At 45.2% G+C, this 22,161-nt stretch overlaps 1 protein-coding gene across 1 annotated transcript in view; it reads left to right on the top strand.

Moving 5' to 3' along the window:
- The window catches only part of LOC116718921 (golgin subfamily B member 1-like), a 32,759-nt gene extending 10,816 nt beyond the window's left edge, over positions 1-21,943 (top strand). The window contains 18 exon segments of the mRNA XM_032561223.1: positions 1,303-1,453; positions 2,490-2,613; positions 4,021-4,154; positions 5,313-5,422; positions 5,596-5,764; positions 5,850-5,954; positions 7,052-7,333; positions 7,335-7,862; positions 7,864-9,588; positions 9,590-17,737; positions 18,266-18,336; positions 18,568-18,604; positions 18,895-19,044; positions 19,165-19,281; positions 19,528-19,616; positions 19,738-19,830; positions 19,903-20,017; positions 20,747-21,943. Coding sequence (XP_032417114.1) covers positions 1,303-1,453; positions 2,490-2,613; positions 4,021-4,154; positions 5,313-5,422; positions 5,596-5,764; positions 5,850-5,954; positions 7,052-7,333; positions 7,335-7,862; positions 7,864-9,588; positions 9,590-17,737; positions 18,266-18,336; positions 18,568-18,604; positions 18,895-19,044; positions 19,165-19,281; positions 19,528-19,616; positions 19,738-19,830; positions 19,903-20,017; positions 20,747-20,905 — 12,307 coding nt within the window. The 3' untranslated portion in view covers positions 20,906-21,943.
- The last annotated feature ends 218 nt before the right edge of the window (positions 21,944-22,161 follow it).

Raw genomic sequence — 22,161 nt, forward strand, 5'->3', positions numbered from 1 at the left:
ACATTATTATAACTTTATTCACATAATATTACAACTTTATTTTAGTATTATGACTTTGTTCTTGTAATATTACAACTTCTCATAAATTACAAAGTTATTCTTGTATCATTAAAGTTTTATTCTCGTAATAATTTTCTTCTTACTCTGGGCCTAACGCTCCGTCGTAAATGAACGGATCTACTGGGTCGGATCACGCTCCATCCATCCAGCATTGGTTGTTTAAAGTTGTTGCTGCAAATATGTCTGAAACTCTGGGTGTACCTGTTAGTGTGAGCTCTATCTCAGGTGTATCTGATGGCTACTTTCTGAAAAACACAGAATGAGAAGGCCATGTTGGTGGCAGCATCATGCTGTGGGAAGTTCCCTTTTCTTCAATAATCTTCCAAAAAAAAAAAAAAAAAAGATTTGGGGAAAAATATGCAAAGCTGCTGGAGTCAACTGCATCCAATGGTGGTGCTTGAATAGATTGACGTGGAGAGTTGAACATAGAAGCACTCCACACTTTTCAGATTTTTATTGTGAATTAATTGGAAGCTTTGCATCGTTTTCTCTCCTTTTGATAAATCTGCATTACTTTGTGTTGGTCAGTCACATAAAATCCCTGAGATAAACTGGAGTTGGGTTGAAGTGGAGTCGGTTCTGACCCTCCCAGGACTGAATCGCTTTGCCTCATCGGATTTTGGGAACTTTCCATGTCTTCCTAACTCTGCTTGCTGTGCACACACTAATCAGCGCTGAACACACTGTGTCCCCTCTCTGCTTCACCCTCTGCTTGGAGCTGCCCTCCACCTTTTCTCCCCCCTCCACCCACCAAGCAGCCTGTCTGCACAAAACGGATGGGACCGTCTGCGGTGATCAGTTCGGACGCCGCCCTGCTTCCGTCCTGAGGAACCCTCTCAGATCTGCGCAGATTTCACGTTTTCAGCGATGAAGCGTTGGCTTTTAAATGTGACTCATAAAGACGGGCTCTGTCCTTCCTCCCACTGCCACTCCGTCTCCCACATGTTTGAATGCTGTTTTCCTTTGCAATGCAAATTAGGTGTGCATGGCTTTGAGCAGTGTATGTCTCTTCATGAAGTGTTGCAGACATAGAAATCCATATTTTTCTCCATCCCTGATTCTTTCACCTCTCCTCTTCGCTCAGTGTTTCCACTCCTAGAAAAAGCTTTTCTGTGTGTGATTTCCATATTCTTCACCACCAACACCATCCACATCGTCACGCTTCTGCTCCTCTGTCCAGTCCACTTTAATGTTCACTTCCATCCACAAACTCGTCCTCCCCCTTTTCCCCTGTGGCACAAAACTGATTGAGGATGACTGGTTCTTTCCTGGCTGCTCCGATCCAGCTCTGGCCACCCGGCAGCAGGAGTTGGAGGAGGAGCTGGCTCAAGCTCGGGGGCTGGGCCGACCCGGGGCCAAGAAGCTGCTAGCTCCGGCCCATCGAAGCCTGCAGGTTGGTGCGAACTCAATTTATTCTTTTTAAACGAATATATTTTTTCTTGCCTTTTGATGTTTTTTGTTTATTAATAATTATTTAATCTTTAAAATGAAATGTTTAATAAAATAAAATTAAAAGTATTAGAAATATCTTATTTTTAAATAAATAATTATTAACTATAATTAATACTATGAGATATTAATACTTATTTTGGATTTTACTTTATCTTAGAGGGGCAATATTATGTATTTTCCAGGCAGATAGTTCTATTTTATAGCACACTCAAGCAGCTACAGTATGTTACATACATGGAGCTTTATTAACCCTCTAACAACGTTTTTCCCAGTTTTTCCCAGTTTTTCCCAGTTTTCCCCAGTTTTTCCCAGTTTTTCCCCAGTTTTTCCCCAGTTTTTCCCAGTTTTTCCCCAGTTTTCCCCAGTTTTTCCCAGTTTTTCCCCAGTTTTTCCCAGTTTTTCCCAGTTTTCCCCAGTTTTTCTCAGCTCCTTTTATGACCTCTTAAGATTTAAATCTGTAAACTTTAAATGGGGAAAAAAGCTGCAAGTTGCTGCTGATCAGATGCATGGATTAACTGATTCTGCTCCAACTGGAAACACAACAGAGATGTTGGAGAAGCAACAGTCTGGGAAGGGTCAAAGGTCATCTCCAAATTGCCTGTCCATCGTTCTGCAGAGAGGAAGATTATTCCCAAAAGGAAAACCTCTCACACAGCCGCCAGTCTTCTCAGGACTGGATGTCCCACCACCATCTCTCACGCTACAGGCCTCAGTTAGCGGGGTCAAGGTCAAAGGTCATGACTCTGAGCCAATATGGCTGCTAGAAAGGGTAAAAGGAGAAAGCCTCTCTAGAAGTAAGATGGCAAAGCTGCATCTGGATGAAGGACGTGTTGGACCATGAAGGACGAAACGGAACCCAGCAGATGAGCCTAAACTCATTATCACCTGTGGAGCACGGTGGTGGAGGGTTGATGGTGTGGGCTTTCTTTGCAGCCACACAGTGGAGTGGATTTTTAATATAAACATTCTGTGTTTAGGAGGATTTTGAGTTTGACGGACAGGCGTCCTTCCAGAACCCCGGCAGAACCTCGGAGAGCACGACCCCGATGGAGGGAGAGAACATGGGAGGTTGGTGGCCCGAGTTCAGTACTCCCGACACAGGTGTGAGACCCGCGAGGCAGCTTTCCGCCGGCATGCACTCAGTCACCTGCACTGTGGGAAGCTTCAGTTTCCTTTGGGTAGTTTTGTTTTCTCCATAACACCATGTTGGACTCCTGGCTGTTCATTCCCCGTCTGGCCTGGTAAAAACCACTGGGATCTCTGGTTTTTGTGTTTTTTTGGTTTACAGAGCTCTGCTGTGGCAGCCGGCACAGTCGTCTGCCTCGTCATATCATGAGTTCTAAGATTTTAATTTCTCAGACACGTGCATGCTGGTTGAGCTGGCTAGTGTTTGTCAGTGTGTCTCAGTTAAAGTGAGATCATTATGAATGTGGGTGGAAAGATGTCGTCCATCTGCGGTAAGTTTGGTGTTTTTTGGCGTTTCTGCACGATTTCCTCCCATTTTGTTTCTAATGTTTCTCCTTCACCTGCTTCCGGGTTTGTTTTACTCACGGAACCAAAGATTTCATCAGTTTTTATTTCCAAATGGTCGATTACAGAAAATGCACTTTCAATACTAGATTTTTAATAGATTTTTTAGATTGAAAACTGATGTAATTTTTGGTGATTTAAAAGAAACAAACTTAAATGTCGTTTTCTTCACCTGAATAAAACATGTTCCTCCCAGGATGCTGACATTCCTCACCTTTTAAAATCAAAGTGGTAGATATGTTAATGTGGATTCATTAATAAGAAATTATTAAATAAACAGTATTTATTATTATGTTTTACAACCCTTAACTTATACATTTTATTTGTGATTTATTTAATTCTTAAAATTAAATAAATGTTTATGAAAATAAACTTAGATAGTTAGTTTAAAAAATGTTTTAAATAACTATAATTATTTATTCTGAAACTAATATATTTTTTCTGCCTTTGGTTTAAAATTTTTAATGATTTGTTTAATTTTTAAATCTAAATTATAATTAAGATTTAAAATTATAAATCTTAATTTATAAACTGTACAAGTTACAGTTTATAAAAATAAAATTAAAAATATTAGAAAATAGGTATGTAATTATAATGAATTTAAAATGTATTTTTAAATTTACTTTGGTTATTTTAAATGATTAAATTTTAAAATTTAATTATTAAATGTTTATAAAAATAAGTTTACTTATTAGAATATCAATCACTTTTAAATAACGTTATTTCTATTTTTAAATGTTATTTTTTTTATTATGAAATATTACCCTCTTGAAAATTAGATGACGCACCTCAAAGGGTTTTCCTTGAAACAAATATTATTTTACAATTTTAATTTTCTTTTCCTGCACATTTCTTTTCTACATTACCGTTTGGAAAATAATCTCAGTAAAGGAAGTTTTAGTTGTGATGCACTTGCTCATGAAAGATGTTTATTCTCAGTCCATTTCCGACTCTAACTGTGTCTCCCGGCGGTTGCAGACGGGTTGCGCTCCGTCGTGGAGGAGCTGGAGCTCGAGAGAAACCAGCTGCAGGAGCAGATCCTGAGCCTGGAGGAGCGGTGCCAGGACCTGGAGGACCGGCTGCAGCTGCAGGCCCGGATAGAGGCGCTACAGGTACGCTCCTGCTCCCCGCATCGCAGCTTTACCTCTAACAACCGCTCACCTTCTTAAAGACCACCTTACACTGTGACCATATAACCGTCCCACTGAGGAATAAGTTGGTGAAATGACGAGTGAACTGCATGTTAAACCCTTCTAACACAGGTGACGTTTGATGTAGATGAAGAAGAGCAGCCATGTTGGGTTTCTCAGGTGTGTTGGGTCGCTCATGTTTGGTGTGCGCTGGAGGGTGCCTCTGGCGGTGGTGGCTAACGGTGTGGTTGGCGTGCGTGGTTAACCACAGACATGCAGAGCTGACGCGCTCGGTGTCACACGTCATCATTACTGAACGTTGTGCTGTGGCACAAGGTGGAAATGAGCTGAAATGTTCTCCACAAAACCTGCTTCAACCAAACTACAAGCACATTTACAAAGGAAATAGAAGAAAAGAGAAATGAGGGTTTCATACCCTGGAACAGGTTAGAACCAAACTTCACTGTGTTTTACTGGGATTGAATATGATAAACCAACACAGTGGATTATTGTAAAGGAGATGGAAAGTTATGGTTTCCTATGTGGCAACCTGGATTTAACTTCATCTGTTTTCTCTTTAACTCTGACCAGCTTTGGGTCGGGTTCCCCACGTTGGGCTCCAATTATGTAGGAACTGAAAACACATACTGCTAAACCATAATTAACAATCTCTTCTTTGCTTTATATACTTTCATATGATAGGAACTTGGACGTACAGACCAGAAAAATATATCTGAAGCTAAATATTTTGGTCTGTTAAATCAGTTAAAATTTTTATTCTAAGACTCAGAATTAGCTTCATGCAAACTGTATAAAAACACAGATAAATACTTAGAAATAACTTAGTTTCTCCCAAACTGCAGTAGATTAAAGTAAAGTTTCTTATTGTGCCACTAAAGTATCAGATGGATGAATAAAACTGAGTAAGATCCTTTAGTTTTTACTCTTTATCTTCTATTTCAACATGTTTGCCCAAATTCAACATTAAAGAGAAGTTTGCCTTCCTTTGTAAACACAAACGTCTTTATGCTTTTAAGAAATGCTGCTTTCCTTTAGGTCTGTTTGCTGTGCTGAAATTAAGATCCTGTGATCTTTATCGTAATTTGACCTTTTTCTTAATTATCTTCTTTGTCACCACAGAATGAGACGGAGAAACTGCAGAGCCAGCTGGCCAGCGTGCGCAGTCAGCACTGCAGAGACACTGAGAAACATCAGCTGCTGGTCAACAGCCTCAGCGAGCAGCTCAAAGGGTAACACGCTGCTAACGGCTCAGGTTTCAGACAGAAAATGATACAACTGCTTTCCATATGGCATGGGCTGGTGTCTGATCATTTGAATAAAAATAGTTCAGGTTTACATTACTACTATAGTTACTCCAGGAAGACAGAATGACCATAAAAAGTTAGTTTTTTTGTCTGTGCAGGCTGACTGACACCCAGGAGAGCCTGCAAAGTTCCCTGATTGAGAAGGAGAACATGCTGGCCAAGACGTCTGAGAAGCTGGAACTCATCGACAGCCTTAGAGAAACGCTGAGCCAGAAGGAGATCCAGGTCAAAGAGCTCTCCGACAAACTCCTCCAGACCGAGCACAGCGTAAGAACCCAAGCTTTGCTTTTCCTCTCAGGAACCAAGGCGTCTCCTCAGCCGTCAGCGTTCATGTTTGGATTCGTTCTTACAGCTGGAAAACGTGACGAAGAGACGCAGCAGCTCGGAGAAGCAGTGCTCTGAACTGAAAACTGAAGCTGCAGACCTGATGCAGAAGCTGAGTGCGCTGAAGGAGAAGGTGTGTCCTAGCAGAGCGAAAAACCCTCCATGCTTATCGAGTCCTCTGATAAAGATGAATCAATTCATCTTTCATCGCAGCTGCACCATTTCATGCTGGAAAGTTTAGGAAAGTCCAGTTTGAGTATTTTCCTCCTTGCTGTCAGTCGTTGGTTCAACCTTCAGATGGTTCAGAGTTTTGGTTCTGTCTTCCTCTCAGCCCTCAGCTTGTCAGAGGAAGGTGGATTTAATTTGTTTTGGATTATTTCCTGCTGAAAGGCCCAACGACCCATTATCAGCTTCCTGCCAGATTTTTATTAATGTTTATGAAAAGAAGCCCTGCAGCATCATGGCTCCTCCTGGAGTTTTAGATCTTCGTCTCCACATGTTTACGTTTGTAATGGTTGGGCGGAAACTTTTTATTTTTTAATTTTTTTTGCATTCCGGTCTGTTTTGGCAAATCTACAAAATTCTGTTTTAAATTTACAATAACATAAAGATCACTTTGTTTTCTAAAATAGCCACATGTTTCACTAAAATATTGCATGCTTAGTTATTTTTGGAGTTTTTAATAAAAATGACTGCATTTCCGTGGCTCTCTGGTGAAACGTGATGCCTCCAATGATCTAACGGTTGTTATGGCGACATGGTGACACCAACATGTCGGTCTGCAGCTTTAAACTCCCTGATTATTCCTCTGCTTGTAGATTTGGACAGATTTACCCCAGGAGGAATTTTCCTAAGCTGATTCTAACACACTCAGCTTTGTTTGATTAAAATGTTTTCCAATCTTTCCAATTTTGAAGAAAGTTTCAAATCTAATTTATGATCTACAAAATCAGGAAATTAATAGTTTAAACTTAGTTAAAACTGCTTTTATTGTATTTATATCATGATTATTGCTTCAGTCATAAATTACAATTTTTCAAACTTTTCGATATGAAATGATGCAGCTGCTGAAAAGGTGCATTTAATTTCATAAATCCTTTCGGAGGTTCCAATAAATGCGGATAAAGACGTAATTTTGCACAAGTAATTTGCTAATTTTAGTGTTTTTGTGTCATTTCTTGAATGAATTGAGCATAATAACTTAAAACTTATTTTTAAAACCATTTTCAGGCCCAAAAGCAAGAGGTTACCATAGAAACGCTCCAAGCGGAGCTGGACCAGACCAGTGAGGAGCTGGACAAGCTGAACACGGCTCACCTGGAAGAGCGAGCCCAACTGATCCACGACCTCCAGAGCTGCGAGCGGGAAATCGACAGTCTGAAGGACGTTCTGCTGGAGAAGGACAGAGAGATATCCAGCCTGGCCGGGAACATGGCCGAGTACGCCGAGCAGCTCAGCCTGCTGAAGCAGGAGGCCAAGGAGAAAGAGGAGAGCCTGGTCCAGGTGGAGCACTGCTCTGAGGAAGGCTGAGCGGGAAGCTATGGTCATCAGGGACTCGCAGAACTCCGACCAGCAAACCCTGAATGGCAAAATCACAGAGCTGATGGGGAAGCTGAAGGATGCCGAGGCGGAGCTGGAGAAAACCAAAGAGGAAGGAGAATCTAAGGCGGCCGAGGTGGAGCATCTGCTGAAGCAGGCCGTAGGCGACAAGAAAACCATCCAGGAGCTGCGAGGTGACATCCAGAAGCTGAACGTGAGCCAAAGGAATCATCTCTCCGAATGCGAGACTCACATCTCCTCCCTGAAGGAGCAGCTCAACGTTTCAGCACAAAAGCTGCAGGAGTCCGAAGGAAAAATCCTGCAGCTTCAGGACAAAAACACGATCAGCGAAAAACTGCAGCAGGAGCTGAAGGATAAGGAACAGGTTCAGGAAAGGGAGCTGAAATCCTCTAAAGACGAGCAAAACACACTTTTAGCTCAGGTGGAGAAATACGGCAACCAGGTTGAGACATTATCCAGTAGATTAGAGGAGAAACTTGAAAGCAATAAGATCTCTGGAAGAGCAAATCAGGACAGCAGATAAGCTGGTGGAAGAGGAGAGGCAGAAGTTTGACTCAGAGAAGGCTAGGTTGAACAATGAGATCCAAAATAAATCTGAAGGCTTCTCCAAAGTCGAGGAGATCTTAAGAAGCACAGAGACTCAAAAACAAGAGCTGGAGGTAAAACTTAAAGGGCTGAAAGAAGAACTGGAGCTTCAGAGACGCCAAACAGACGAGCTCCATGAAAGAGTTACATCTGCTCTTCAGCTTAACGGCAGTCTGGAGGAACAGCTTCAGGTCATCACCGAACACAGAGACAAACTGCAGCTGGAAGCAAGCGAACGCATCAGAGCCGTTTCAGAAGTTACAGCCGAGAGAGATTCCCTCCAGAGCCGAATATCTGCGCTGGAGACGCAGCTTTCTGACAGCAACAGAGTCATTCAGGGGCTGCAGAGAGAGAGAGAGGATTTAAACCAAGTCATAGAGCAAAGCAATAACTCCAACTCAGAGCTCCTGCTGGAAAAAACCAATGAATGTAGCCGTCTGCTGGAGGCACTTAGGGAGAAGGAGGAGGAGGCGACCCGGATGAGGCTGCAGGTGGAGAACACGGAGCGAACCGCCGCTGACCTTCAGTCCAAAACCGAAACGCAACAAAGTCTGCTGACGCAGCTGGAGGAGACGCTGTCTCTGCTCCGAGAACAAGAGTCCAGTTTGAAGTCTGGGCTGATGGAGAAGGACCGGATGCTGAAACAGAAGGAAGAAGAAGAATCCCGGCTGGAAGCTGAAGCTGGATCCCTGAACGAGGAGCTTTCTGAGCTGAAGCACCGACTTAAAGAGCAGGAGGAAACGTGTCAAACCCACAAAGACCAACTGAACGACAGAAACCAGGCGGTGAAGTCTCTGAACGACCAAGTTAACGTCTTCAGAGAAAATACCAGAAAACTGGAATCTGAGGCGGAGTGGAGGAAAACTAAACTGGATGATTTAAATTCCCACCTCCAGACTCTCACCGAGGAAAACCAGAACCTCCTCCTCGCCTGCGAATCCAAAGAAAACCAGATTTCTCAACAAAGACAGACTGTTTCTGAGCTTACCCAACAACTGGAAGCATCTGCTGAGCAGAACTCCCAGATCAGGACTCAGATTATCAATCTGACGGCTGATAATCAGAGATTACAGGAAGAGTTAGGGAAAAACAGCCAACTGGTTTCTGACTTAGCAGCTGAGAAAAGTTTCCTCCAGGAAAAAGCTTCCAGCCTTGAAAACCAAATCCAAGACAATCAGAAAACAATCGGCGCTCTGACCGATGAGAAAGAGGAGCTGAGGAAGATCCTGACTGAAAGCCAAGAGTCAAACTCTGCAGGTCTGCTGGAGAAGACAAACGAATGCGCTCGTCTGTCCAGATCGCTGCGGGAGACGGAGGAACACCTCCAGAGTTTACAGGAGCAGGTCAGTCAGCTGAAAGACACGGAGAAAACCGTCTCTGAGCAAGGAACCCAGCTGGAGGCCCGGCAGAACCAGCTGCTGCAGCTCCAGGACACCGTGTCCATGCTGCAGGAGCAGGGCTCGGTTCTGAAGGCCGCGCTGATGGAGAAAGACTCCACGCTCAACCAGACGGCAGAGGAATGTCGAGTTTATCAGAACGAGCTTCTGACTCAGAGAGAGCTGGCGTCGAAGCTGCAGGAAGAAGCCGAGTCAGTCAGGAGAGAAACGTGTGAGATGCGACAGGCAGCTGGAGCAGAAAGAGCAGGCCTTCCAGGAGGTCACTCACCAGCTCCAGAGTCAGAGAGAGGAGCTGAGGAAACGCAGCGAGTCAGTGTTTTCACTCAGCAGTCAGATCGGAGCCATGAACCAGAGCGCCGCAGAGATGGAGGCGGAGATCTCCAGTTTAAAAGCTTCCCTGCAGAAACTCTCTGCAGAGAATGAGCAGCAGCTGCAGCAGAGCGAGGCTGAGGTGACCGACCTGAGGGACGGCATGCAGGCGCTGACGGACCAGAACTGCAGGCTGAAGGCTGAGCTGCAGAAAATGGCGAGCGAGCTGGAGCTCATCAGCAGTCTGAGAGCAAAAATCTCAGACAGAGAGAAGGAGCTCAGAAATGTCCAGTCAGAGGCGGAGACGATGAGATCCACCATGCAGGAAAAGGATGAAAACCTGGAGAAACTGCAGGCTTTTATCCAGCAGCAGGACCAGCAGCTGAAGCAGATCAAAGATCACAACGACACTCTGCAAAAACAGCTGTCAGAGCTGCAGGAGACAACCTCCAACCTCAGAGGTCAGGTAGAAACTCTGACCTCAGAGTCAGGCTTGCTGAAAGACGCCCTGGAGAAGAAGGAGCAGTCGAGCTTCGAGTATCAGAGTCACTCGACCGCCACCGTGGAGAACCTCAACTCCCATCTGCAAGGCAAAGAGGCCGAGTGCGACAGCCTGAAAGAGAGGGTATCTCACCTGGACGAATCCGTCTCCAAGCTCAGCAGCTCCCTGCAGGTCCAGGCCTCTGAGGCGGAACGACTCAGGGCGGCTTTGGGAGAAAAAGATGCTGCCCTCCTGGAGCGATCCCGGTCTGTGGAGGAAGCTCAGAGGAGAGCCGACGAGGCTTCGCTCTTCAAGTCGCAGTTCATGGAAAGCACAGAGATGGCGTCCCAGCTGCAGAGTCGGAACCAACTGCTGTCTGCCGAGTCTGAAAACCTGAAGAGGTCAGCAGAGGAGACGCAGCGCGCCTTCACCAACCTACAGGAAAAGTACGCCCAATCCCTGGAGGAGCTGCAGGACGTCAGGAAGCGCCTTGCTGAACGGACAGAGGAGGTCGACGACCTTCGAGCACAAATGGACGATTCCAGCAGAGGGCGCCAGATGGCAGAAACCACCGTGGAGACTCTGAGGACGGAGGTGTCTCTGATCAGGGACAAGCTGGACAGAAGCCAAGCCTTGAACTCCAGCCTGTCCAAAGAGAAAGAGGACGCCCATCAGGCAAGTGTAACTCAGCTGACGGTTGAAATAGAAAGACTTAAATCCCAACATCTTCAGGTCGCAGAGCAGATGAACGCTCTGACCGAGAACCTGGAGCAGAGAGAGATGGCTCTTCACGCAATAAACAACCAGTACGGCGCTCAGGCCAAGCAGGCGGCGCAGCTGATCTCAGAGATGCAGAAACTGGAAGAGCGCAACAAGAGTCTGAGCGAGGAGCTGCGGCTGTCCAGGGAGGAGCACCGCAAGCTGCAGGCGGGGAGGGAAGAGCTGGAGCAGAGCCTACAAGCCAAGGTTAGTGCCAAAGACGAAGAACTGTCTCAGTTGAAAGAAAACATACAAAAAATAGAGCAGATTCTGCAGGACTCTGAGAAGGAGTGGCTGTCGCTGCTGGACAGGGAGAAGCAGGACAAGAGTCTGCTCACAGAACAATTAGAACATCTCAAAACTGAAATGAAATCCAAAGATGTTAAAGTTAATGCTTTGAAGGAAGACTTAGATGGTTTGCAGGACAGATTAGCTGAGGCGTCAGCTGCAGTCATGCAAGGTTCAGACCAGCTGAGCGCTAAAGAGCTGGAGGCATCGGCATCCAGAGTCCAGCTGGAGGGAGTTCTGGCTTCCATCCGGGAGAGGGAGGATGAGAACCGGAGCCTGCAGCAGGCGCTATCAGCTGCAGAAGACGAGCTACGAAGAATTCTGAAAAACAACACTGAAACGGACTCTTCTGATAGATCTGCTGCAGTAAACCAAGAAGAATTATCACTGCAAGTCTTGATAAAGAAGGTACACGAGAGTCATCAAGCTGAGATAAACGCTGTGGAAAGAGACCTGGCTGAAACTGCTGCACAGCTGCAGAATCAAAGGAGCAGCGATGAGAAGAAACAGGAAGCTCTGGAGAATTTACAGGCTCAGCTTCATGCAGAGCTGCAGAAGAACACATCCTTAGATGAACAGATGAGCTGCATGAGCCTCCAGGTCAGCCAGCAGAAGGAGCTGCTCTCCTCTCTCAGCCAGCAGCTGAAGGATAAAGACGCCTCCATCGCTCAGCTCATCGAGTCCGCCTCAAACGAGAGGCTGAAGCTGGTGGAGGAAAACGCCTCCCTGTCAGCGCAGCTGGAGAACATGGAGCGTGCTCAGCAGGAGATTTCTCTGCAGCTACAGGAACAACTTTCATGTTTTCAGAAGGAGAACTCTGAGAAGCTTCAGCTCAGAAAGGAAGCAGAGGATCTGCAGAAGGAGCTTTCTGCTGCATCCAAAGAGAAGGAAGCCATGAAGAAGAAACTTCAGGCTGCTCTGGTTGTGAGAAAAGATCTGCTGAAAAGGATCGATGAGTACGAGAAGCAAAAGGAAGAAGGACAGAACAATAAAATGTATGTTTTGCAGGAAAAGTTGAATGAAATGAAACAAACGTATGAAGAAAAAATGTCTGTTCTTGACGCGGAGAGACTTGAACACAAAGCAGTTGGTGAAAGAGCTGCAGAGCAATTACAATCCGAAAAACAAATGCTGCAGAGCACATTAATGGAAAAAGAGGAGAGCTTGTGTGACGCTTTAGAAAAAGTCAAGGAGAAAAACTCTGTCATTGAGGAGCTTCAGTCCAGAGCAGAAGACATCGAACGAGAAAGAAACAATTTGATACAGAAACTAGAGGAGCTTCAGAACGAAACGAAGACATTCCAGGACGAGCTGAAGGACAAGTCTTCCTCCGCTGCTGCAGATCTGGAGGTGGAGCGGGCACAGATGAAGCAAGAAAAAGCTGCTCTGCAGAAAAAGGCCCAGGCTGCACTGCTGGCACGCAAGGAAACACTAAAGAAGGCTCAAGAAAATGAGAAGAAACTTACTCAAGAGCTATCAGAGCTGAAAGAGAAGCACGAGGCTCTCTTAGCGCAACACCAGCTGCAGGCAGAGGAGCTGGATGACCTCCATAAAACTTCTACCTCTTATCTAAATGAAGCGAACTCCTTAAGACGGCTCATCGAGGAGAAGGACAAAACTCTGCAAGACGTCAAAGTGTCTCTGGAAACGGAGTTGGAAACCATCAGGTCCAGGTTTGAGAGCATTTCTCTTGAAATGGCTGATAAAAACGAAGCTTTTGCTCAGGTTGAAGAAAGAGAAGCTGCTTTAAAGTCGACTTTGCAGAGAGTTCAGAGCGACCTGGAGAAAGCTCAGGCAGAAGTAGAATGGAAAACCCATGAGATGGAGAAATATCAAGCTGGGCATCAGGAGAATCAGGAGTTATTGGACAGAACTGTGACTTTAGAGAACCAACTCCAGGAAGAGAAGCGAGCAAACGAGGAAAAGCTTCACATGTTAATGAAAGAAAAGGAAGCCATGTTGGAGCAAAGCAATCAGCTGAGAACTCAACTGGACGAAGCAGTTGGTTTGCTTTCACAGAAATCTTCAGAGTATTTAGCAATCCAAAAGACGTTAATAGAAACGGAGAAAGAAAAAGATGTTTTGGTTAAAGAAACTGAAAAGGTGAAGCTAAACTTCACAGAAATCCAACAGGAAATGGAGTTTTTGAAGGAGGATAAAGAAAATTTGGACAGGTTTATCGGTGAGCTGAAAGGTGAAATGGCTGCACTGAAACTGCAGAATGTAAAGGAGAAAGATGAAGTCAACAGAGACCATGTTGCTTACTCTTGCAATTGTGCAGAAAACTTTGAAGTGAAACTGAAGGAGAAAGATGAAGCTTTGTCAGTGTCCCAGGCTCAAGTTTCAGAGAAAGATCAACTAATCACTTCACTGGAGCTGCAGCTGGTTCACCAAATCAAAATGCATGAAGTCACAGTTGAAAAGGTGAGAACCGAAGCTGAGGGGCTTCAGAGATCCCAAGAAGATAACCAAACCAAACTTCTAACCAGGAAACTTCAAGCAGCTTTAGTTTCCAGAAAAGATCTGATGAAGGAAAACGCCTCGCTGAAGGAAGAAGTTGAGAAGTTGTCTGCTCAACAGGAAGCAAAGGAAGCAGAGTTCCTGGATCTGAAGTCATCCCTGTTGAAGCTGAAGCATCAGAACGTGGAGCTGGAAGGTTCTGCGTCATCTGTCCTCAAAGAAAGAGACGCGCTGGTCGCTGATGTTGATTGCATCTTGAACGACAACCGCAGCCTGTCTGCAGCCTGCGACAGTTTGAAGTCAACCATCGAGAGCATCACACAGCAGAAACAGGCCTTCTCCTGCCAGCTCGAGTCGCTCAAAGACTCCCAAACCGAGGAGCTGACCAAATGGAAGTCAAAGCATGCCGAGCTGAAGCAAGAGTACGAGTCTCTGCTGCAAGCGTACGAAAACGTGAGCAGTGAAATGGACAAGATGAGGCAGCTGTTGGAAGGAGCCAAGAGAGAGCGTCAGGAAGCTCTGAAAAGAATCCATGATCAGGAGACCCAGAAGGAGATCCTGGAAAAGCGAGCCCAAGCGGCGGAGGAGGAAAATGAGAGGATTAAAGAGAAGATGCACAAATTCTCCAAAGAGAAACGCCAGAAGATCGAGAACCTGGAGGAAGAGAATCAGAATCTTCAAAAGCAAATCTCACAGCTTGATGGAAACCAGGAAGTGGCGGTGTCCGAACTAAGAGACACAAACCGGCACCTGGAGGCAGAGATTTCCCAACTCGGAGAGAAACTCTCAGCGATTCAGGCAGAAAACATCCAGCTGGCTGAAAAACTAGAAGCAGCGAGTTGTTCTCTGGAGGAGAAGCACTTGGAATCAAACAACAACGCAAACAATATGCAGCTGAAGCTCGATGAAGTTCTCAGTTTGAATAACTCACTGACGGCGCAAATTGAAGCACAGAAAACAGAACTGAGTGCACAGCTGGAAATAAGCAATCTGCTGCAAAAGGAGAAGGCAGATCTTTCTGAAAGACTAAAAGAAATCCAGAAGAAGCTGGAGCGGGAGCTGGGAAGGCGAGATGATGGGATCAAAGAGCTCCGAGATATTCTCAACAAGCACAACCAGGAGACGATCAGTCTGAACGAGAAGGTCCGAATCCTGGAGGACGACAAGACACTGCTGCAGGAGGAGCTCGAGAACACCCAAGAGATTTCGGACAAGGTGAAAAACGAGAATGAATATTTGGAAACTGTGATCCTGAAGAATTCAGAAAGAATTGATGAGTTGACAGAGTCCGTCAATGTCCTGCAAACCCAGAACGCCCAGCTGACGGCGCAGCTTACATCGAGCAGGGAGATGAGTGATCAGGTCCGTCGAGAAAAAGAGCAGGAGCAGCTCAAGTTGGTTAGAGAGTTTGAGGAGAAACTCAAGACTGTTCAGAGAGGCAGCGAGGGATCCAAGAACGTGAAGAAGGAGCTGCAAGAGCTGCTCAAAGAAAAGCATCAGGAGATAAATCAGCTCCAACAAAACTGCATCCGGTACCAAGAGGTGATTCTAGATCTGGAAAGCTCCCTGAAGAGTTCACAATCAACCTGTGAACATTTGGAGAAAGAGCTGAAGAAGAACTCTGAGAAGATGTCAGCATCGGAGGAGAGTAGTAAGAGACTCGAATCCGAGTCGGTAAATATCAGGAAGCTTCTCCAGGAGGCAGAGGAAAAGATCACAAGTACCGAGTCTGAAAGGGAACAGCTGGCTCTTCAGATATCCCAGAACGTTAAACAGATAGAGGAAACTAAATCGTCACAACATATTGAAGAAACACAAAGACAATCCTTCATACAGAATCAGCTACAGCAACAAGTTGACGAGCTGAAGAATCTGAGAGAGAAGGAAAATGAAAGAGTGGATGAACTGATCCAGGAGTTGCACTCTAAAGATCTCCAGATAAACACCCTGAGGAGAGCGGTTGAGACCAGCGAAGCCAAGCTTTCTGCTCTGACTTCCACTCCACATGGGGCTGACACCTCCAGACTCTGGGATGATTTGTACCAGAAGAGCCTCCATCAGAAAGACAAGCAACTGCTGGAACAAGGGTCAACCATCACAAGGTTCCTGGAGGATCTGAGGAAGAAAGAAAAGGAAGTGAATGAACTTCGAGTGGCTAAACTAAGACTGGAAAGGACGTTGAATGAGTACTCAGTTGCTGCCGCCGCTCATCAGCGCCAGATGTTTATCGTAAGCGCAACCAACGCTGAAGTGAGTGAGAATTTGGAGCTCATGACTGTTCAGGTGAAGGAACTCAGTGGTCGAGTGGAAAGATTGGAGCAAGAGAAGAACGGTCTGAACCGACAGCTGGCAGAGAGAGAGGACGCGCTCTCCCAGCTGCAGCCTCGTCTTCAGCAGATGGAGAAGCTCAATGCTGACACAGAAGCTCATCTGCACCTTTTACAGACCGAACGGGACAGAATTCAGGCTGACTTTGACAAGCAGCTGGGCATTGCACTTCAACTGAAAACACTCCTTCAGGGCAAAGATGCCGAGATCTCCTCCCTGCTTTCCTGCAAAGATGGCCAGATGTCTGGGTATCTGGAGCAACTCCAGGCTAACTATCGCAACCAGGTGTCCGTTTACGAAGACAGGCTCACGTCGTCACGCTACCAAAGGGAAAGGTTGGACAAAGACATAAGAGGACTTCAGGCTAAGGTCAAAAGTCTTGAAATTCAGGTGAGCAGATCCGTTCAAGAAAAGGAACAGATGGAGATGAAGATCGAGTCATTGAAGAACTCGATGGTGTCTTTACAGAGCGAACGGGAGCGGCTGATGTCTGAATACAGAGTACTAGAGTCAAAGAGTCAGTTGGGGCTGAAGGATGAAGGAGGTTCCCATGATGGTGAGGGCGGTGCAAGCAAAGGCTTTAAGCATGAAATCAGAAAGTTGTTGCATCAAATGGATGATCTGAACTCTGAGAACGCCATGCTCAGGGCTCAGCTGGTGCGCTACCGAGAGGATTTAAATCAGGTACTGTCCCTGAAAGACAACCAGGTGAAGGTTCTGCTTCAGAAGCAGCAGGATGTGATCAAAAACCTGGAAATCCAGAAGGCTTCCACTGAAAAGCTTCTCAGAGATTCTCGGCTGGAACTCCAAGAGAAGCAAGAAGACAGTAATGCAATTAAAATGGAGAATGAAGAACTCAAGGGTAAAGTCTCCAAACTGGAAGCTGAAAGAGTGACGACTAACGAGGGCAGGGTCATTGCCAGTTTACAGGACGCCGTGGCGGCCAAGGCGTCTGAATGTAGCGACCTCCAGCAGAAACTGCTCTCCCAGAAAACATCGGTCGATGAGCTCAAAAGCAAAATGCAACAGTTGGAAGATGAGACTGACAAAAAACTTGCTGAAGCTGAAGATAAATACAACAGTGAGCTGGACACCTTCGAGCGGGAGGTGGAGATGATGAGAAACGAGCGTGAGACGGCAGATCAAAGAGTGGCGGAGCTCGCCAAAGATTTGCTGGATTTGGAGCAGCAGTTAGCTGAAGCTAAATCACAAAACAAAGACCTGAAGGCTCAGAATGAATCTCTGTGCAAAGCCATGGCTGCCCTGCAGAATGACCGAGACCAGCTCATCGAGGACTTCAAGACCCTCAGGAACAGGTACGACGAAGAACTCCGGCAGAGTCAGGTGGCTCTGAACAAGGTTGAGCGCAGTCTGCAGGACGCGTCTTCAGACCTGGCCGGATATGCTAAAGAAAGAGACATCCTTGTTCTCAAATTAAAAGCTGTAGAGGGCAAAGATGCACACGAGGAGCTGAGCAAGTTGTTGGAGGAACTATCGAAGTCCCTGTCAGAGAAGGAACGAGAGCTGAAACATGTGGTTCTGGAAAATAACGCATACAGCAGGCAGCTGTCTGCGTTCTCCAGATCCATGGCCAGCCTGCAGAATGACCGCGACCGGCTGATGGATGAGCTGGCTGGAGCCAAAAGAGTGGCTGAATCCAAACAAGGGTCGAGTGCAGAGATGGTTCTCAGCCTGACCTTGGAAAAAGAAAAAGCCGTCGGTGCCTTCGAAGATGAGAATGATGGACTGGTAAGTGGAGTCATCACCTTGATATTGGTTTGACTGCTGGATCATTAGATGTTTATTAGATGTTGCTTAACTACTGGATCGGTGTGGGTTGCCTTATGATTGCCTGTTGCTTTTCTAAAAGTTGCCTGTTGGTTGTCTGTTGGTTTTGTGTTAGTTGGTTGTTGGTTTTCTGGTGATTGACTGTCAGTTTTCTGTTGGTTGCTTTAATTTTGATGGTTGGTTGTCGGTTTTTTATTGGTTGCCTGTTGGTTTTCTGTTTGCTGCTTTTATATTGATTGACTTTTTGTTTATTGTTGGTTTGCTACTAGTTTTAACTGTCTGTTGGTTTTCTATTGGTTGGCTGTGTTTTGCTACTTGCCTTCTCATTTTCAGTTAGTTGCTTGTTGATTAGCTGATGGTTGATGGATTTCCTGTGTTTGTTTAAAGGGACATTCTGACAAATGCCTTAAGTTGCCCTGATTTCTTTTCTATGTTGTCATATTTCTGAGTAGCTTGTTGATGATCTGTGACATGACTCTATATCTGCAGGTGAAGGACATGAAATCTGATGAGCTCCACCAGTCTACCAGCAGCTATCAGCAAAACGCTGCACATCTGAGGTAAAACATCATCCTGCTTATGGATCAAAATCCAATTTTAGAGGGATTTACGCCTGGACTGGAAAATCATTGGAGTGTTTTCATTTTAATCTGTTTTCTACATTCAGAAAGCCTTGAAAATAACCCTGAAATCATTCTGTTTCTTCATAAAAACTATTTTTTTCTAGCTTCATGACTTTTGTAGTGCAGTTACAGATATTAAGAATGATTTTTTTCATTCTTGCTGTTTAGGTCTGAAGCTGAGAGGAAAGACACCCTGCCCATTAAAGTAAGCTGCTCTTCTAAAATACATTTCTATTCTTTCCAAATTAAGCATCTACATCAGTAGCTCTTCATTCTATCACATGATTTTTTAGAACGTTTCATTGAACTTTGAATGTTTTTCAGTCATTTTTATCCTTTTTCTTGTTTCCTCTGACTCCTTAAAGTTGAGCCTAAAGTAATGAAACAACTGAGGAACTTTATGGGTTTTTTATTTAGCCTTGGACGCTTAGTGACAATATGAGTTCATTTGTAGTAAAAACACTAAATAATCCAGTTTTTTTTCCATTCATGCAGAAGGAAACGGCTGCGCTGGCAGGCCAGAGCAGCCAGGAGGCGGCAGTGAGTCGGTTAGAGGCTGAGAAGATGCAGCTCTACAGAGACCTGCAGCGCTGCGTTTATGAGATCCAGCAGCGGGACCAGTACTTCCATCAGCTCAACACCAAGGTAGGAAACAGCCCGGCTCCTCTGGAGGCCATTCACAGCTGCCAGTCAAACCAAAGTCGAGATCTTCTGAGAGACGACGTGCTTCTCATCCACCTTCATCCCTCGTCTTCCTCTCTGAAGCTGCAGCAGGCGGTGGAGGAGAAAGCTGCGGTCGCAGGCCAGCTCAGGGCCGTTTCCCAAACGCTCAGGGACAGCCAGAACCGCTGCCACTGGCTGGAGAGTCAGATCCAGGGCCAGGTAGAACCTCCACAGCACCTGCATCCTTCACTGGTATCAATGCTGCTAGTTCTACACCAGATGGAGGCACAAAGATTAAAACTAATCTTTTCTGCTTTGTTTGCACCTTCTGTCCACAAACAAACTGGATCTTTGGTGATAAAACCTGATAAATTAAATAAACAAAACTCATCATGTTTTGTTTGCACCATTTGACGCCATCAAGGCAGACATGTTGGATTAAAGCCTGGTGTTTGCACACAGCAGGGCTCGGCTGAAGTGGCTCCTGGAGCTCCTCAGGAGAGGAGCAGCGACTCCGTCAGTGAGGCAGCAGAGGCCAGTCAGCTCCGGGAGAGGTGACCACATCTTTCGTCTCATCCCTGTACGATCCTCCCTTCATAAAATCAGTAAAATCAGTGAACCTTGATGGTGTGTGTGTGTGTGTGTGTGTGTGTGTGTGTGTGTGTGTGTGTGAAGGCTTGTGGAGGTGGAGCTGAGTCTGGCTGATGAACGAGCGAGGAGAGAGAGCGCAGAAGAGGCGCTGCGACTGGCGGAGGACAGAGCGAAGAGGTGAGGCGTTCACAGACCTCTCCCAGAGTCCGGCTGTGAAAAGCTGTTTTAAAATGTGTTTCTGTTGCTCAGCGCTGCATCCGGCCTGTCCAGAGACAATCAGAGGGACTTCAGCATCGAGATGGAAGCAGAGGAGGAGTGGGAAGCTCTGAGCCTCGACCCAAACCAGCCGCTCATAACACGGAAGGTCAGCAATACTCAAACACTCTTTAAACGTTCCTGTTAAACACCAGCATGTTCACAGCAAGGGAAGCTTTCTGGGAGTCCTGGGTTATTTCTACCAGCTTGAACTGAACGGCGCCCCCTACAGGCTATTAATCACACTGGCTGGTATTTTTCTGATAGTAAAAATAAAACAGACTAAGATCATTTTAAATTATGAGAATAAAGTCATAATATAACTTGAGGAAAGTAGAAAAATTGAGAAAAAGTTACTCTTGCATTATTATGACTTTATTCTTGTATTAAATCAACTTTATTGTCATTATATTGATTTTATTTTTGTATTTTACGACTTTATTCTCATAATACTATGACTTCATTCTTGTAATTAAAAATAAACTCTTAGCCTGGCTCTAAAACTTCATCATAGCTTGAACATTATAAAACATGTCAAAATATAATATTACACTAAAGCTTGTTCTGATGGCTGGTATGAAAAGTAGAAAATAAATATAGAAATAGAAATATAGTGTAGACTAAATATGGCTTGCCATGTAACTGATTATATGACAGTTGGGCTTGCCTTATTGCACTGCAGGGAACATTTAATTCTGCGTACAGGAGATTTAAAGACCAGCCGGTTGGGTCTGCAAGCTCCTGTCTCATCCGGTCTGGCATTAGTTTGGTGTGGAGTTCTTCAAGTGGAACTTCAGTGTGTTTTTTTTCCTGATGGATGGTTTGTCTCCCCCTCCAGGTGAAAGGTGGCATGGTGGCGTGTCGCCGGTGGCTGAGGGGGCGGAGCCTCTACTTCTCCAGGCTGCTGACGGGTCGCGCTCGCTCTCGGTATTTCTTCCTGGCTTACCTCCTCACGATACACGTGGTGGTCCTGATGTGCCTCACCGGGGCCTGGTAGTGGAGTCCCTCAGGGTCTGCTGCGGTTTCAAACTGCGTTTCTGTGTTAAAACACTAAAACCAGCAGAGCTGCACCAGCTGCAGCTTCTCTGAACTCCTGCAGGCCACAGGACACTTGCACTAGTATTTAAACACCAGACAGCTGCACAGTTCCTGCAACGGTTCCCTGGTTTCTTGTTGTTTCTGTCAACCGGTAGAGAGCGAAGCTGCAACAAGGTTTTTCTGTTAAACTGAATTATTGAATGTCAGTGTAAAACAAGCCTTTAATCATGGCTCTCCTTTTGGTTTTCTTACAATTTAATAATCAGAGGAAGGAGCTGGAGTTCTTGAATAGTCGTAATTTTAGGTTTTTGTGTCTGAAAAGGAGACGGGACGATTAAACCTTCGTCCGGTCTCCGTTAACACTACTGAACGTCTCCGTTGCCTTCCTGAGCGAACACATCCTCAACCCCACCCGCTGCTTCACCCGCCCTGCCTGATGTCATGAGTTGCACATAATCAATCGTAATGCTGACTTCAACTATGCACTGATAGAAGCTCACAAGCACCGCTCCCTTTAAAGCCAAAGGCGGCAGAGAAACTGCATCCATGGTAACGATGATGAGATGAAACTCAATGTGTGCCATTTGAAATAATCTACAGATATTTAAGATCCTCCTGTATTTATGAGTATCCAGAACCTGGGCTGTACATGATGTATTTATGTTTGTATATTCCTCTCTGTACCTTTTCCATGAAATCAGAAGGTTTCTGAAACCGGATCCTAAACTGATCCGGTTTATGGAAAAGCTGCGGTTCTGCTGCGTAGTTGTAATTACTTGTATAAAAGTTTGAGGTTCCAGCGTGAAACACGGAACCGAATGTATTTATGGAAAAAGGTGAACTACTGAAAAATGACATATTTTCTTTACGGTCTATTTTTCCGAGTTGGCGACGCCTCAGAGACTCGAGGTCAAACTTTGTGCAATAAAGTGACATTTTTCAGCTCATCCTTCATCTCAGAAAGACGTTAATAAAGTTCATCCAATCACTTCTCACATTTCACAACTGCTTCTTTATCTGCTTTAAACTTAAAGCCACTGTTGAGAATTATAATTTTTTTATTAACATGCAAAGCCGTTTTCGCTTTATAATTGTAAAAAAAACAACCTTTTCTTATTTTTTTTTTTTGAGTTGGAGGAAAGTGATGCTTATGCTGTCCAGCAGAAGTTGGTGCTCCGCCGCTAATAGATGAGCTAGTTTTTTTTCTGCACCTTA

This window comes from Xiphophorus hellerii, chromosome 4 (assembly GCF_003331165.1).
Source record: "Xiphophorus hellerii strain 12219 chromosome 4, Xiphophorus_hellerii-4.1, whole genome shotgun sequence".
NCBI lineage: Eukaryota > Metazoa > Chordata > Actinopteri > Cyprinodontiformes > Poeciliidae > Xiphophorus > Xiphophorus hellerii.